We start from the raw sequence: 18,138 nt of genomic DNA on the forward strand, positions 1-18,138 counted from the left end.
ATTAAAATCTTGTGTTTGGCTTAAAATATCTCTGCTTTGACATTATCAAAATCTTCTCTAGGCTACTCTTATGTTTGAATAAATGACTATTGCCCTCAAGCTGAACAATAAATTACTTTTTTATTTGATTTCTAAATACTGTGTATCCAAATTATTAAATGTATTACCTTAGTTTCTATAATGCATAATAGATTCCAGGAGTAACATTTATATGTTTAGGTAGCATAAATGAGATTGTGTTTTAGGAATAAACTTCGTATCATTAAGACAATATCAAAAATATCCTTAAGCAGAGAGGGAAAAGTAGCAATTTCACTTCTTGCCACCCAAGATCCACAGTATGAGAAGAAATACTAGAGAAGAGTAATTTTTAGTTCACAAATTTTAAGTGTAATTAAGCTTGTTTATCCCAAGGTGCAGAGTCACATGGAGAAGCATTCTGGCATAAACTGAATCTTTCATTTTCATAAAGTGGTGTTCTCCTGTCCAGGGTTTCCCCATCCTGCCTCATGCATGATGTATTGAGGCTGTTTAACGACAGCAACAAAAACCCACAACTCAGTATGGACTTTTCTTTCTTTGTCTAATTTCTCTAATAGTGGTAAAGTTCTCCCAGTACCTACTTTAATTGCATATCAGTAAATAACAGATGTTTTGGTACATAGATAAAGTATATTATTATATAGATAATATGGAGATAAAAACATTATACAACTTATTTTCTGGATTTATTTTGTACTTGTTCATCTTTCTTTGGTGCAAAAAGTTACCTTGCTAATGATGCAAATAATAGTTTAGGCTTAAAAGTACATAATAATCCTGTGTTGGTGATCTCCCATTTTCTTCTCATCACCCCCTGAGAAACTTTCCTATTTAGACCCCAAGTTTCCTCTTTGACTTCTATTCCAAACCCCAGTAATGACATAGCATGTCTCCCCTCTGCCAGGTGTGGCACTAAGAATTCCTCTCTTCCCAATCTTTCTTCTGTTTGTCTGATGATAGAGGTACTGCTTCCATGTTGTGTTAAGGCTGCGAATATGCTGCCTCATCTTGATTCATGATGTCACTCTCTTTATTGTTTTCCTAATCAGGAGAAGTCCTCTTATCTGACATAGTCTGGACTGATGGTTGGTTAATCAAAAAAGTTAAGGAGCAGATCATAAAAAGACAATATGTACATACCTTAAACATCACATTTTAATTTAAACTTATAAATATATATTTATTCACCAATATTTTGAGCAGTGACCAAGGTATTTTCTTGTGAGTTCCCCTAATTGGCATTCCATGTTGTTACTTATATAAAGCATGTCTATACTATGTTGTCTATGATCTCCTGTGTTATGGTTCTATGACTGTTTTTTTAAGGTGTAAGTTGAATTAATTAAATCTACAACTCCAAGACTTTTATAAAAAGGTACTTGAAGTAATAAGATAAATGAATTTCATTAAAATGTATTGACAAAAAACACGTAGAAATTAACAGTTTTTTAATTTTTGTAACTTTTTCTGAGTACATCAGGTTAAATAAGGTACTTCTAAGTGAGTGAAAGAGTAAGTTATAATTAATAGTCACTCAGTAAACCACTCAGAAAGTGAGAATGTGTGTGACTCTTTTGACTTGGTAAAACATTCTTCTGTAGTCAGCTGGTTTCCAGTGTTTTGCTTTCAATAAATAGAAGGAGGACCTAATCAAGGTGTCAGATGATACATCATTAAACATTTTCAGTGGTAGATCAGATGATTTTAGGTATGTAACTTGGAAGATATTTAAACAATAGAGTGAACTTTCTACAACAAAATTTCTTTTATTGTCATCAATATCTTTATGGGACTAAGCTCGATTAGTGCTTCTATCTATGAAGATGAAAAAAAGGAATAGGACTGATGTTGAACTCAGTCTCATTCTACCAATATATAATTAATACTAATTGTGGTATATGAATAATTTAGAAGGAAAAAATGTCCCATTGTCTCATGAGATACATTTCCTATAGAATTTTGTTTTAGTGGTTAGTTATTATTTAAAAATATAAAACATATATTTGTCGATCAACTGTGAAATGTTAATAATTAGGACAATAGAATTTTCTAATTCTTAGAGCTTTTTAATCACAGAAGATAAAAAAAATTCTATTTCTTTTTTCTTGGTTGCAGAGAAGTGTAAAAGGATTTCAAGCATATGAGTACATTACATTAAGATAAATATATGTGGGGGAAGTGGAGTGAAAATAGAAGTTTAGGGAACAATGTAAAATTTCCAGCTGTGAAAGAAGGATTTGTTTTTTCATTTTAAATTCAATTGTGTATATAAATTTGTCTTGATATTTAGATTCATTGGGTATGATTGGGATGTGATTATGTGACAGTTTTATTTTAAAATTATAATCTCTAAAACTTCCAGATATTACATTCTTTGTAACTATTTAAAGTGGTGATGAAAATCTGAAAGTCAGTTTAAAAATGTACACAGGGATGGATGCAGTTTTATTTGTTTGTTTTTTCAGAATTAACTTTAGCGAGAACATGAACAAAAAAGTTTGAAGAATTCTAGTGTATATGAAATCCACTGGGACACTTGTTAAAAATGCACCTGTTGGGGAATTCCCTGGTGGTCCAGTGGTTAGGACTCTGCACTTCCCTTGCAGGGGGCATGGGTTCCATCCCTGGTCGGGGAGCTAAGATTCCTGCAAGATGTGCAGTGCGGCCAAAAAAAAAAAAAAAAGAAAAGAAAAAAAAATACACCTATGAACCTAACTTCATGCAAATGTATAATCAAACCTTTGTTACTTGAATCTCTCAGGTAATTAGCTCAGGAACAGCTAAGATAGCCTGATTTGCAGAATAGCTCAGAGGTTTGCCTCTTACAGGGAGGATGAAGAGAACTAGCATTTTTAATGCTGGTGTCCATTCCCTCTACCTTCTCCTTTAGGACAATGGTTCTGGGCCTTGCCTGATAATAATTACCTGGCAGAGCTACTGGTCAGACTCATTAATGGGTTGCCAACACATTTTTTTTAAATGAAAGAGAATAGATTAGAATATATCAGAGTACAACACAAACCTTTTAAGTTATATCTGTTATTGTGTATGTTCATGTGTGATTGCAATATGAAACTTATTGCTTGCTTTCCAAATAGCTTGAAAGCCAATGACCTAGAGTGCTTGTTAAAAATACAGATTCCTAGTTGACTCACCCAAATGATTATTGTCAGACAAGTTAGGGAAGTATTGCTTAAAAGAGACATAAACCCTGAATCATCTGAAAAACTTGGTTTCTCTCCATAGTAGCAAATTGTCTAAAGGTTCTATGTAAGCTAGCATCTTCTTTATTCTTCTAAAAAACTATTTGGAGAAAACACATGAGAGGTGGTCTGTGGAATTCAGGTAATAAACTAAATTTATTGAGAGTTTTGCTTATGTAATTTTTTTTTTGGGGGGGGGCCACATGGCTTGTAGGATCCTAGTTTCCTGACAAGGGATGGAACCCAGGCCCCCTGCAGTGGAAGCATAGAGTCCTAACCACTGGACTGCCAGGGAATCCCCGCTTATGTCATTTTTTTAAAAAAAACTTATTTCTTTATATAAATAAATGATTTTGCTCGTTCGATGACTACTGTAGCTGAGTGGTACACACAAATATATGAATCATTTTCAATCTTCTTTCCCCAAATTAAAAAGCACTGGAATTTTCAGCCATTTGTGCAGGATTTTCACCTTTCCAGTCTCAGTGTCTACACATAATAAGTATTCAATAAATATATGTTGAATGTTGGGAGACAGGAAAATAATTTTTGTGGCTTATTATTTCACATATCTGTGAAATTTTATTAATGACGTGCTTGATCTTAAATTTATTTTAGACGTTGTCTGAGAGTGTCACATCTATCCAGGGTGGTTGTGTAGGGAAAGATGGCTATGATGAAATCGTGGTATCCACATATTCAGGTAAGGTAAATGGTAATAGCTAGTTGAAGAAAGAATCAATAATAAAAAATATAAATTTAATAAATTGCTTTTGATGATTACTTTTTTAAATGTTTATTAGTAAGTCACTCTTACCTACAGCATTAAAAGCTCTAATAGTTAAAAAATAAGAAAAGAAGGAGTAGGTGTATTGATTTATAAAACAGTTAATATTTGAATAATACTTTTTAAAAGTACTTAGTATATCTCTAGCATCTTTGAAAATTAAATGATATCCTTTGGTTTAAAAAGAATATTTACTGAAATTTAGTTTGTTTTGTTACTGTGTACATTTCTTATAAAACTTGCTTCCTTTTGAGTAGGTCATTTTTGTATTCTCACAATAGTTATATGAGAGTTTAACTTTCCATGAAAATAATTTTTGAAAGACAACTTTTATTCATCAACTATTTATTGCACTTGCCTAGAATGTGTTGACTTATTCCATACTTGAAAACTAAAACTTTAAATTAAGAAGTGAAAGATTTCCTTAATCATAGCATTACAGTATTTCAGGCAAAACAAAAATGGTATCCAAAGTAATTTCTTTATGGTTTGAATATCTTCTAGCTTGATTTCTTTTGTGTTTTGTTTTGTCTTGTTTTTTGAAAAGGAATAAGTCCAAGACTAAGCGAGGTTGATGTTGGTGGACACAGGGGCATGTATCTTGGGTTTCTTTTAACACTAGCAGCACTTAATGGTGCACGACTGTAATTCATCTCTGCAGGCTGGGTTACAGGTCTGACAACAGAGCCTATTCATAAGGAAAGTGGACCAGGAGAAGAACTAAAAATTAATCAGGAGATGCAGAATAAAATTTCTTCTTTACGGTAATTTTGGATTTTTGTTTGCGTCTTTATTTTTTTTCATTTCATAAAGTGTGTGATTGTTGTTTTTTTCTTATTTATAAATGCAGTATATTTTATTGGAAGGAATTATACATTTAATTAGTTTATCACCTTTTTAAATAAAAGCTTATCAGTTTGAGAAAATTAGCAGTAAGTGCTGATTAATATTTTGGAGTTAGAAATACACTTTTTATATGTTTTATTCTATGTTGATTTTTTTCTTAGCTCAAGAATTGTATTTTTTCATTCGTTTATTATAAACAGTTACAGTGGTGTTTTTGTTTGTTTGTTTGTTTTCATAGACATTAGAAAGAAACCAACACAGATGGCTCTATTCCTCATTAATTCTAATGTTTACTGCTCTTGTGGACCCTTCTGAGTCTGTAACTTTGGCTTATAAGTTTTCTTACTGGAACTGAGTAATGTTGACTCTCTTAGACACAGGGATTGCTTTCATGGCCTGTTCAGTTTGACAAGTCCTGTGAAAATGGCCTCAAGGAAAATTGCTGCATACAATGAAGAAGTGGGAGTCGCTGAAACTTTTAATGACTATTCTCCTTACCCTAGCCCTTCAGCCCTCAGCCCTCAGGAGTGAGGGCTGATCCTTTTTTGGTGGTAGTTGATGGCTACAGAAGTTTTTGAGGCAAGCAAATGCCACAAGTACTAGTTCACTAAAGCCACACCACCAGTTCACCACAAACCAGTTCACCAAAGTCACCAAGAGAGAAAGCTCTAATGTTCATGCAGCAAGGACACCAAGGAGAGTTAATGAACTACTGTCTCATGTCCTCAGTACAATACCTCATATTTATAACCAAGTCAGCCCCCTCCTGATTCCACTGGAATGTATGTTCACGAGAAGCTTATGTCTATTTTGTTCATTCAGCACCCGGACGCTAAGTACATAGAGTCACTCAGTAAATATTTCTTGGGCCAATGAATCTTTTCCTTTGTTTAGTGCACAAATCCCTTCCAAGCGCCTTCCCAGAATTTTCCCCCTAAATTGGGGCTAGTAGCTAAACCTCATGTTGTTCTACCCTAGTTACTATTTACTTCATTTCCTTTCCCTTTAACTGGAGCAGCTCTAAGCAATGCCTGCACAGTTCAATCTCCAACACTTGGTAGAACTTCAGCTGTACCTCTGGCTCATGATTATCCTTGTGGTCTCCAAAATATTCATACTCAGCAGCCTTCTTATTTTGTCTGTTGCCCATAATATGTTGCTGAAAGGTACATGTTTACTGATTTCACACATTCTGTTTCTTCTTATTAAATCTAATATGTTCCTCTACCCCAGAACAATCAGTTTCTTTTCTGATTAGTGCTATATGTGACTGTAACCAGATTCATATATTAGGATTGATTATTTGCAGCCTGCCTTGATTCTTACAATGCCTTATTAATATTGCTGGTGTGGGGCTGAGTAGATGTTTTACTTTTTAGATCAGAGATAAATAATTTAGAACCATTAGGTCAGTCATAGAAGTAAAAATTTTGTTCCTATTAGTGTTATAGTTCTAACTCAACCAATAAAAATGCATTTTGCAGCAGTAAATGTCTCAGACTTTTGTAACTATTCTAAGGATCTCAAATGTTTATACTTATAGGTGACAAATTTGTATATATTTTCCTCTAGGAGTGAGTTGGAACATCTGCAATATAAGGTACTACAGGAAAGAGAGAAATATCAATTGTCTTCTCAATCAAGCAAAGCAAAATCAGCAGTACCTTCATTTAGTGTAAATGACAAGTTTACATTAAATAAAGATGATGCCAGCTACAGCCTTATCTTAGAGGTTCAGATGGCGATAGATAATGTCTTAATACAGGTAAGCAAAATGTCTAATTTCTTTGTTTTATGGCTGGATCTATTTTGCAAACTAGTCATATGCACTAATTATTATTGAACACTTTTAAACAGTGATTTTAAATATTTATCTTAATCTTCCATTAGCTAATCAGTTGGCTCATAGATTATTTAAATTATGTCTTTATTTTTTATTTATCCTGTACGTATTAAACAAAAGACCAATGGACTTAAGTTTCAGGAAGACCTAGAAAGGACATTAAAGATTTGTTCTCTGGTTAGCCTTTAGGAGAATCTTAACAGAGATGTGACTTAGAGAACTCCAGTATTTTATATCCTTATTAGAACCTTTTTTAAGCTCCAACTACTAAAATAATACAGCCTGCTCATTAAACATCAGTTTCTAGGTAGATAATCTCAAAAGGTGAAACTTAGGGATAATAGTGTATAACTCCATTTATCAATGTATTTAATTCTTTTTTCTTTTTTTGTTATTAGTTTTTTTTAATTTTTATTTTACATTGGAGTATGGTTGCTTAACAATTATTTTTTCTTTAAATTGGAAGATATTCAGGGAGTGGAAAAGGATGATAGTAGGATGAATGGAAAATAAGCAAGATGGAAAACCCATCAGAAAATGAGAAAAGAATAAAGAGGAAGAAGATGACAAAGTTTAAAAAGATGTGGGGGAGAGATCAGATTATTAATTAAAACTTAGAGGCAGAAATGTCTCTCAGGTAATGCTAGCTCAAGGGCTACTGCATTGAACAACTCCAGAAGCACCATTCACACAGAACACAGTACAACAGCATTGTCCTAGAAGCTACCTCTTTGGAGGAGACCAAAAATTATCCCCTTTCTGTGTTACAGGTGAAGTAAAAAATGATAAAAATGAACTGATATAGTAAGAATGGTCATATGATTATTTGCAGCCCATGGTAACATTTTTAGCACTGACAAAAAAAGGTAGGAAGAGTATACTTTAAAGAGAGCAATGAGAGATGAAATTCTGTGATCTGATTAATCCAGATTAGAAAAAAATATGTCATTGTAATATAACTCTTATTCTTTATTATATTTATTTTCTAGAAGTGCATATTATCAAATACAAGTTAAGAGAGTTCATACTGTCAAATTTAGAGACAAACGTAAACTAGAACTAAGGAGAACCCTTAGAGAAAATATGTGTTGTGAGAATTTTTAGTTTTTCATCTCAACCTTTTTTTTTTTTAATATTGACTGTAGAGTGATGTTCCAATAGATTTACTAGATGTGGATAAAAATTCTGCTGTTGTCAGCTTTAGCAGCTGTGATTCTGAGGTTAGTAAAAATATAAAAAATTCTTCAAATGCTTTCATTTCCATTATGCCATTTTGTATAAAGCCTGTAAATGCTACTAGTGTTTGATGTTTCCTCTGTATTTCCTTTCATAACCCTTCCCTCAAAATCTGCTTCTACTCTCTTTCCCTATCCTCAGAAAATCCAGAAACTGGAATGTTGTCCTAAATTCCTTCCTCTCTCTGACCTGTTAAATCGAGTTACAATAGTCCCCCCTTTATCTGCTGGAGATACATTCCAAGACCCCCAGTGGATGCCTGAAATCACGAATAGTAGGGAACCCCTGTATGATATGATGTTTCTTTCAGCATCACTGTTTTTGCACTTTGGAGCTGTTATTAAGTAAAACATGGGTTATTTGAACACAAGCACTGCAATACCATGAAGGTTGGTCTATGTGATAACTGAGATGGTTCCTAAGTGACTAACGGGCGGGTAGCATATACAGCATGAATATGCTGGACAAAGGGGTGATTCATGTCCCAGACAGGATGGAGTGGGATGTCACAAGTTCTCATCACACTACTCAGAATGGTGTGCAATTTAAAACTTATGAATTGCTTATTTCTGGAATTTTCTATGTAATATTTTCAGACCACAGTTGACTGTGGGTAACTGAAACCCTGAAAAGCGAAACCACAGATAAGGGGGTTGCTGCTGTAGTCACTAATTTCTGTCATTTCTACCTCCTTGCTCTTCTACGTCTACTCTGCTTCATTTGCACTTGTTAACCTTCCAGGCCCTCATGATGCTTTTGCTTGAACTCCTCGTCTGCCAGTTTCTGTGCCTCCAGTATTGCCTGTCACCTCCAGGCTATGCTGTGCACTGCCACCAGAGAGGCCTTCCTAAAAGACAAACATCCCCGTGTCATTCCTTTTCTCAAAACCTTTTAAAGATTCCTTATTTCCTGAGCTGCATGTAAGTCAAGATTCCTCACTGTAGCATAAAAAACTTTCTGTAATTCAGCTCTTGATTACATCTCCAACTTAATCTCTCACCAGCTGCTACCTTCCCTCCCATGCACATGATTTCTGCCAAACTGAAGTTCTTAAAATTTCTTGAAAATCCTATACAGCTTCACACATTCCTACATTTAAACATGATCTGTTCCATCTGCCTGTCTTTCCTCACTTTTTCTTGTTGACTCTTGCTTAACCTTCATTCAACAGACATTTATTGAACACTTACTGTGTGCAAAGTACCTGGGATGAGACCATATCAGAGCTTTTGGACACGCTTACTGTATCACTTCTTTCTGCATGGTACTGCTTGACTAGCAGTCTCAGAGCTTAGGTATGGCTCCTGAAGAGAAGTTAGGGTTCAGAGAAGGTCTGGAGCAGCTGCGTTGGAGAAGGCAAGCCAGAGCAGGAAATGGTGACTGGAGTTGGCATTAAAAAGGGAAGGATAACAAGAGTAGATAAAGAACAAAGTTGATAGTTATATTAGGGAATAATTTTCAAACTAATTTCAGAGTAAAGCTTTTTTTTGATAAGAGATTTTATAGCAGTTGTATTATTTATCATATGTGCTTTGTCATCCCTGTTTGAGAATAAAACATAAAAGATTAAGACCTACATTTTTATGATCATTTAAAAAATCAAGTTAGTATGAACTTCAGATCTTTAATTCCTAAGTTACAGTGAAAGATTAACCTGTTTATATCACTGCAGGATTCTTTGAAATGAGTATTTCATACCAATTTAAAACCTATTTTCTAGAATGATGGCTTAAAAAACAAATCTTATGGAGATTTCAAGTATATACAGGAGAAAGAATACTATAATAACCTCCATGTACTCATCACTAACTTTAACATATGGCCAGTCTTGTTTTATGCTCTTTACCCTCTCCCTCCCCATCCCAAATCAAATTCCAGACATTCTGTCCCCTTTAATTAATATATATAATTTTATCCATAAATACTTAAATATATAACATTTGTTTTGAATTACACAAAAGTATATTTATTTTTAAGTTGACTGATCCTCTGTGTTTGCTGAGTTTAAATGATTTGAGAATAAAACATTTGAATTTTCTTTTTAACATTAGCATTCTTTTTATTTCTTCAGTATTTATTAAAAATAGGGAAATAGCAGTGACTGAAAATTGCATATCAAATAGTTCATGTTGCTTTGTCTGATTTTGCAATTCATGCACACAGATATACTCTTCTGTTTTTAGTAGTTTATTATTCAATTTTAAGAAGTTATCATACTTGAACTAACCTCTCCAATTTTGTTCAACAAACGTGTTGAATGCCTACAGTCTACTTGACACTATGCTATTTGCTGGGAATGCATAGATGAGATATTTCTCAGTTGTCTATAAGTATGTGTGAAAATCAAATACATTCAACACTGAACATCGATGTTTTTGCCTTTATAATACAAACATTAGGAATTTGCACTGCCAGTTAAATTTTTGGGAGAACAATTAATATTTTAAAGTGTTATTGGAGAGATTTAATATGGAAAGAGCATTGAGCTTTAGAGTCTTAAAGATAAGAGTTTGAATACCAGTGTTATTACTTACTGGCATTTAGGAAATTTACCTAACCCTTCAGGCCTCAATTTCTTCATCTGTTAAAACTTACCACATAGGGTTGTTTGTAGGAATAAGCATAAAGCTCATAGCATAGTGCCACCCAAATGATAGGTGCTCAGTAAAAATAAATATTATTATTACTGTTGGTGCTGTTGTTATTGTTGAAAACATAGATTCATCCTTTCCCTCAACTTTGAATTCTTCCTAGTCAAATGACAACTTTCTTCTCGCCACTTATCGGTGCCAGGCAAATACCACAAGGCTGGAACTCAAGGTAAAACTGTTTGAGATTACCTATACTTGAAAGTTTGAACTTTTTTTTTTCCTTGGTAAATCTTGCAACATATGTATCATTTCTTTGCATTAAATTTCTCCCTGAAATGAGCATTTTGGAATAATGTCTGTTGAATGACCTATTAGGTTTTAAATCAGACCAAACCACTCTCTTTTCTGTTAGCACTCAACCAGTCACGTTCTCTAAAATTATCAATCCTAAATTTCCTCTAACTGGAAATATTTTTTCTAATTTTCTATTATGGATAGTTTCAAGCATACATAAAAGTAATGATTCCAGTTTCAGCGATGATCAACTCATGACAATCCTGCTTATGCTGTCACTCTCCATTCCAAATTATTTTGAAGCCAATACAAGATACTTTATAATTTTATTAGTAAATATTTCAGCACATATGTTTAAAAGATAAGAACTCTTTTTTCTAAGTAATTATGTAAAATTTGTATTTTTTAAAAAAATTTTATTGGGGTACAGTTGATTTACAATGTGTTAGTTTCAGGTGTACAGCAAAGTGAATCTGTTATGCATATACATATCTCCACTTAAACGATAAGAACTCTTTTTAAAAACATAACCACAGGGCTTCCCTGGTGGCACAGTGGTTGAGAGTCCGCCTGCCGATGCAGGGGACACGGGTTCGTGCCCCGGTGCGGGAGGATCCCACATGCCGCGGAGCCGCTAGGCCCGTGAGCCATGGCCGCTGAGCATGCGCATCCGGAGCCTGTGCTCCGCAATGGGAGAGGCCACAGCAGTGAGAGAGAGGCCTGCATACTGCAAAAAAATAAAAATAAAAAATAACCACAATACTGTTATCACACCTAAGAAAAATAATAGTTATTCCTTAGTATTATCAAATGTTTAGTGTAGTGTTTTTTGTTTTTAGTTTGTTTGATCCAATCATGGTCCAAATAAGGTAATTTGGTTATTGAAGTATCTGAGCGTTTGCCCTATATTCTCCTATTATCTGGATTTTTCTGATTGCATTCCAGTGATGTCATTACCAACTATTCCAGGGAAAATCTTTGAAGTTTCCTTTTGCAATTTACTAACATAATCACTTTTATAATTAAATAATGATTGTAGCACACAAGTTTATTTTAGTTATTTAATTTTTAGTGTGAAATTAAAAAAATTATTTTTGATATGTTTATGATCCAAAAATTAAGCACTATAACTTTTTCCTGATGTTCTGAAACTCAAAGTGTGCTTTTTTCAAGAGAGATGCTATTGCACAATAACTTTTTCATATCTGGTTAAGGAAGTTTCAGTTAAAATGTAATTTTTTTCTAAACAATTTATTTTCATCTGTGTAAGTCCCCTTTCATGTATTTTGAAAGAAAAATTGAAAACTGGTATAAGTTCTAAAGGAATATACTTCAGCATATTTATGTAACCTAATTAAACTTTTAGATTACATTCACTGAGCTAGATTGTGCCAATAAATTAGGAAGTAGGCCTAAAATGTTAAAAACCTATGTTCTTTTTTAAAATTGGATACAATAACTTTAAAGTTCAGAGGAAAGAGTAAATGCCTGAAAAGAGCCAACAAAACTATGAAAAAGGAGAAAAGGTGGAACTTGCCCTATGGTAAAATGTACTATAAAACTACTATAATAAAAATAATGTGGGGTATTTACAAGGCCTAAATAAATAGGTCACACAACAAAATAAAGTATAGAAATATAGCCCAGCACATATTTATGGGAATTTAATGCACAGCATTTTTAGGTAGGGAAAATTCTATTAAATTACTATTTTTATTTAAAAATTGCTATTGGTGGGACTTCCCTGGTGGCACAGTGGGTAGACCCACAGCAACTAAGACCCAACGCAGTCAAAGATAAATTAATTAATTAAAAATAAAAATAAAAATAAAAATTGCTATTGGCACAACTGGCATACATCTGGAAGAATATTAAGTGGATTCTTATGTCATATATTGTAAAAGATAAATTCAGTTGAATTAAGTACCTAGTTATTTTCAAAAAGAAGCTGCCTTCCAGATAATGGGTGAATATCAGAATATGAAGACTGCCTATAAGTTGTTTAAAAAGACTACCCAAGGTGGTCCAGTAGTTAAGAATCCACCTTCCAATGCAGGGGACGTGGGTTCAATCCCTGTTTGGGGAACTAAGATCCCACATGCCACGGGGCAACTAGGGCCATGCGCCGCAACTACTGAGCCTGTGTGCCACAGCTAGAGAGCCTGCGTGCTGCAACTACTGAGCCCATGCACTCTGGAGCCCACATGCCACAACTAGAGAGCCCACGCACCACAACTTCTGAGCCCACACGCTGCAATGAAACATCCCGCATGCTGCAACTAAGACCCAACGCAGCCAAAGAAAGAAAGAATCTTGTTCCTTAAAAGAAAAGACTACCCAATTAGGAAAATAGGCCAATATGGGTAGGCAGTTCACAGAAGAGGGAATCAAAATAGCTAACAAATATTAAAAGAACATATTCTACCTCGTTATCAGTTAGGGAAACTCAAAATAACAAAAATCAGTTTCTGCTTGTCGAACAGATTGGCAAAAATTTTGAAAAAGCAGAATTACCAGGTGGCAGGATGAGGAAAAGGACACTCTCAATCATAGCTGAAGGAAATAAAAATTGTTATTGCTACTTTGGTAAAATAGGCTATAATCCCATTTGTTGGAATCTGTTTCATAGCAATAAAATCATAGTATTGTACACACAGATATGTATATAATTAACTGCAGCATTGTTTGTAGAGGCAGAAAAGTTGAACCAAAGTGAACACTTAGTAATTTAATGTTTGAATAAATAGCTGTTTATCCATTTCACAGAATATTGCAGAGCTGCAATAAAGAATGAGTTGGTCAGTTCCTGTTAACATGGAGCAAATTCCATGAAAAACACAAAATGCAGATAAAAGTCCTACATATGTATATATATATTATCTATAATATGAAGAAATGTATAAAAAGAAACATACCTGTCTGATATGATAGGTCATACAATAGGGGGAAGATATGAGTGGGATGGGAATGGGAGGGAGGTGATGGTATTAGGAGAGGCAGAGATAAGGGGAAAATGTGGTTATTAGAAATAAAAACAAAGATGTCTATGATATAAATATAATTTAGTCATGTGAAGTTATGCATTTATTTTTGTACATCTGCATAGAGAGATGTATGAAAGGTTGACTATCACAATAACAATAATGATCATCTCTGGGTGGTAGGATTTCAGATTACTTATATGTTAATCCTAATTTTTCTTCATTGTGTGGATTTTTAAAATAATGAATATGAAGTATATAATCAGAGAAAGCATTATGACTTTTCTTAATATTATGAACAATTATATTCTTTTTTTAAAGTTGATATTGCATTTACAGTTATTATAAAATATTGGCTATATTCCCCGTGTTGTACTAATTGTGAACTTATTGTGGAAAAACTTATGTGCCAGTGTAAGCTTACCCTTTAAAAAGAAACCCTAAAATATAGCTTTATCAGATCGATCTTTTATTTTCCTTCTGTATTTTTATTCTTTTCCTTATCTTTTCTCTCTTCCCATTCAGAACAATATTTTCAGTATAAAATTTGCAAAAAATCTTGCTTTAAACTTTTATTTATGTTTCCCATTTAGGTAAAACATTGATTTTTTTTCCCCCTCACATGCCAGGAAAAGTATGAACTGATGTATCAGTTAGATTAGAGAAGCTGCCTTTGTAATACAAGAGGTACTACAATCCACTTAATGAATTGGAACAGAGAAGAGCTGAAAAGGACAGGAGGGAGAAACTTGACCGCTTTCTAACTCCTAAAATTAGGTCTTCACAATTTCATGAATTAGGGTTTTCTGTAAGTGTCTTAAATTCTCAGGATATCCAACTAGCCATATTCAAAATAGCTTAAAAAGAATTTCCTAATCCAGATATGTCATAATTAGATTGTGAGTATGCTTCTCTATTTTCATAGAAAGTCAAGAATTAAGTTCTTGGAAACATTTTTTTTTCTGTCAGTAGGTTTTTATAAAAATAGCCATATGCTATAATACCCCTATTTCTGAGAAAATGAAGTATTAGTTATTGACCCACTTATCCCTTCAACAAAAATGTCTAAATTTTAACCATTTTTATGTGAATCTTATACAATATATTATACACCTACACTTTTAGATGTGATAGGGTGGTGTGTGAGAATGTGTGTCTTTTGGAATGACAGACCTAAAAATATGTGGTGGGGATGACTTTCATAGATGGATTAATTTTGCTTTTGATTTCCAAAATCTTTTAAAATTTTCTTTTACTGTAGAGGTAAAAAGTTCTTGTTTGGGCTTCCCTGGTGGCGCAGTGGTTGAGAGTCCACCTGCCGATGCAGGAGACACGGGTTCGTGCCCTGGTCCGGGAGGATCCCACATGCCGCAGAGCGGCTGGGCCCGTGAGCCATGGCCGCTGAGCCTGTGCGTCCGGAGCCCGTGCTCCACAACGGGAGAGGCCACAACAGTGAGAGGCCTGCGTACTGGAAAAAAAAAAAAAAAAGTTCTTATTTAGTAGAATGTCCTTATTTCCTTCAGCATATTACAGAAGAGATTAAGGTCTGAGTACCTGCTTGCTTGTGTTGAACATTTTAAAGATAGCCTTTATGTTGCTAGATTATTCTTATTTTCTTTCCTCTTTTGTGTTTAGATTCGCTCAATTGAAGGCCAGTATGGCACACTTCAAGCATATGTGACTCCAAGAATTCAACCCAAAACATGTCAGGTCCGCCAGTACCTTATCAAACCCCTTTCACTCCATCAAAGAACTCACTTTATTGATCATGACAGGTAGGACAAAGGAGGGAGAAGTTTATTTTTAAGATATTACATGATGCAGATAAAGTTGCTTTTTATTTTAGTAGTGTAAATTCTGGTAGCTAGTTGTACTTTAAAAAAATTAAATAAATATTTAAATGCTGTGTACAAGTTTCCCCCGCTATCTGAAAGTAGAGTGTTCCTATGAAACCTTTCATAAGCCAAAATAGCATAAAGCGAAGAAGCAGTTACTGTAGGACACATCTTGATAACGGATGCTCAAAATAAATTGGGATAAAGCACAGATGCTCACAGACAGTTCAAAGCTATGTGACCGGATGCTAAGAAGCTGAGTGTAGTTCCTGGAGAAGGAACTCGGCGGGGCCGCTCTCAGTGCTGCTGGGGTAGTTGCTGCTTCGGTAACAGCCACTGCAGAATGAACGCTGAGGTTGTTTTTGCTTTTCACCTTTTTTGGTAAAAGCAAAAATCCTCTTTGGATTTCTCTTGGTTACCAAAAATGGGCACTCGTGTAGGCCTTTTGTAAAAACAAAGTGGCATAAAGTGAACTTTCAAAAAGCAGGGGATACCCGTGTTAATATTTCTGATAGATGTAAGAGTCTTTGTCTTCTTTTAGAGGCTGATTTGAGCTGGACTTTCCTATCTTTCTCATATATTTACCATTCTGAAATCAGTAGAGTAATAGTTGTCTGTCTCAAACATCTATCGTGAGAAAATACTGTTTAGCATTTGAGTTCTCTGTAAACAGGACCTTATTGTATTAGCCTCAAACACTATATTTCCTTTCTACTTCACCTCGGGGAATACTGGTAGAGCCATTAGTTGTAATAGTCCCTATTATTTCTAACTTCCATTCCAACTTAATCATCCTCCTGGTTATAGTTTTTCACTTTCTTTTCTGAAAATGAGAGACCATGGCCTTAAATGAAGAAGGGAAAGAGACGAACAATTAGTGAATACTTGCCCTGTGCCATGCTCAGTGCTTAGGTGTTACCATTTAAGTCTTACGGCAAAACAAGTAGTAATGTTTGGAAAAGTAAGTAACTTGTTGATATGAGAAACGGAGTGAAGATTTGAGGCCAAAGCCTATGTTTTTTCTATTGCATCTTATAATTTTAAAGATACGTAATTTAAGTAAGATGTAAGGAGAAAAGTTCCTAAGGAAGGTTTTGGGAAAACATTAAAGAGAATGGATTCTCTGAGGGTGTCTTCCTGCTTAAAAGTCAGAGTTGTTAAAGGAGGTATAGCGTGGTGTTCTGGAATGAACAGCAAACTGGGACTCAGGAGACTCAGATTATAGCCTTATATCTGTTCCTACATGACTTTGGGAAAATAATTTAATCTCTGGGCTTTAGTTCTCTCATCTGCAAATAGAGTTGGTGTGGCGATCTCAAAAGTCCTTTCTATTCTGTATTCTCTTAAAATTCTTTCTGTACCTTTAATTCCACAAACTTGCATTTTCTTAATTCTTTATCCATTTGATTTATTTTAAATTTATTTGATTTATTTTACAACCTTTTGTGGGTATGTGTAATTTGCAGATAGATCCTTATCCCTGCAAAATAGAAGGTATCATTCCCTAACTTTCCCAGTGGCATGCAGCTAGTGTTTCAAACCCATGTACATCTTACTTAAAAGCCCAATTCTTTGCCTTCACATTATGCTGATTTTTTCCTTTAGGAGATTCTTATGTTTTGTAGTTCCTATAATATAAACACTAGATGAACTTTTAAAAAATGGAATTTACCTGAGTAAACTGAACTGTATTTGTGAAGGCATGTTATAATGAAAACAAGCTATTTATGTCACTTAACTGAATATTAAAAGTACAGGTATAGGTAAGCATTCTTTTTTTTTCCTTGAAATCAAAATGTTTATCTGATGGGTAAGATTAATCTGAGAAAAATTAAATGGCTGCTTTTCTATTTGTAACTACTGTTGCAAAATTCTGTTTTTTAATGTGTTGAGTGCATATAATACCTCTGTGTATTCCCAGACAAATATGTGTACCTCTGCTATTTAATTGCAGACCCATGAATACACTGACTTTGACAGGCCAGTTCAGTTTTGCTGAACTTCACTCCTGGGTGGTTTTTTGCCTGCCTGAAGTTCCTGAAAAACCTCCAGCAGGAGAATGTGTGACATTTTACTTTCAGAACACCTTCCTGGATACACAACTTGAAAGTACCTACAGGTAAATAAAACTTATTCCTGTTTCACAAGTGTTTTTTACATAAATGGAACTTCTAAATTTTCATAAGTTTTAAGGCAGTAATAATTTGCAAATAATATGATTGAAAAACTATACTGTTTAAGAGAATCTGTTGAAAAACAAATGGAATTAATGAGTTTAAAAAATGATTGACTAAAGATGAATATGAAAGAGCAATACCTTTCCAATTCTCAGCCATAACCGGTTAGAAAATAAATTGTTTAAAAAGATTCACTGCGCCTGGTGGCGCAGTGGTTGAGAGTCCGCCTGCCGATGCAGGGGATACGGGTTCGTGCCCCGGTCTGGGAGGATCCCATATGCCGCGGAGCGGCTGGGCCCGTGA

At 34.4% G+C, this 18,138-nt stretch overlaps 1 protein-coding gene across 3 annotated transcripts in view; it reads left to right on the forward strand.

Moving 5' to 3' along the window:
- The window catches only part of BBS7 (Bardet-Biedl syndrome 7), a 44,650-nt gene that overhangs the window by 18,649 nt on the left and 7,863 nt on the right, over positions 1-18,138 (forward strand). For all 3 annotated transcript variants that reach the window (XM_082640808.1, XM_082640807.1, XM_082640809.1), the window contains 7 exons: positions 3,864-3,948; positions 4,694-4,796; positions 6,451-6,643; positions 7,867-7,941; positions 10,712-10,777; positions 15,459-15,598; positions 17,613-17,777. In XM_082640808.1, coding sequence (XP_082496934.1) covers positions 3,864-3,948; positions 4,694-4,796; positions 6,451-6,643; positions 7,867-7,941; positions 10,712-10,777; positions 15,459-15,598; positions 17,613-17,777 — 827 coding nt within the window. The remainder of the gene's footprint in view (positions 1-3,863; positions 3,949-4,693; positions 4,797-6,450; positions 6,644-7,866; positions 7,942-10,711; positions 10,778-15,458; positions 15,599-17,612; positions 17,778-18,138) is intronic.

This window comes from Mesoplodon mirus, assembly GCF_964341445.2.
Source record: "Mesoplodon mirus genome assembly, chromosome: 2".
In the NCBI taxonomy this organism is placed as follows: Eukaryota; Metazoa; Chordata; class Mammalia; order Artiodactyla; family Ziphiidae; genus Mesoplodon; species Mesoplodon mirus.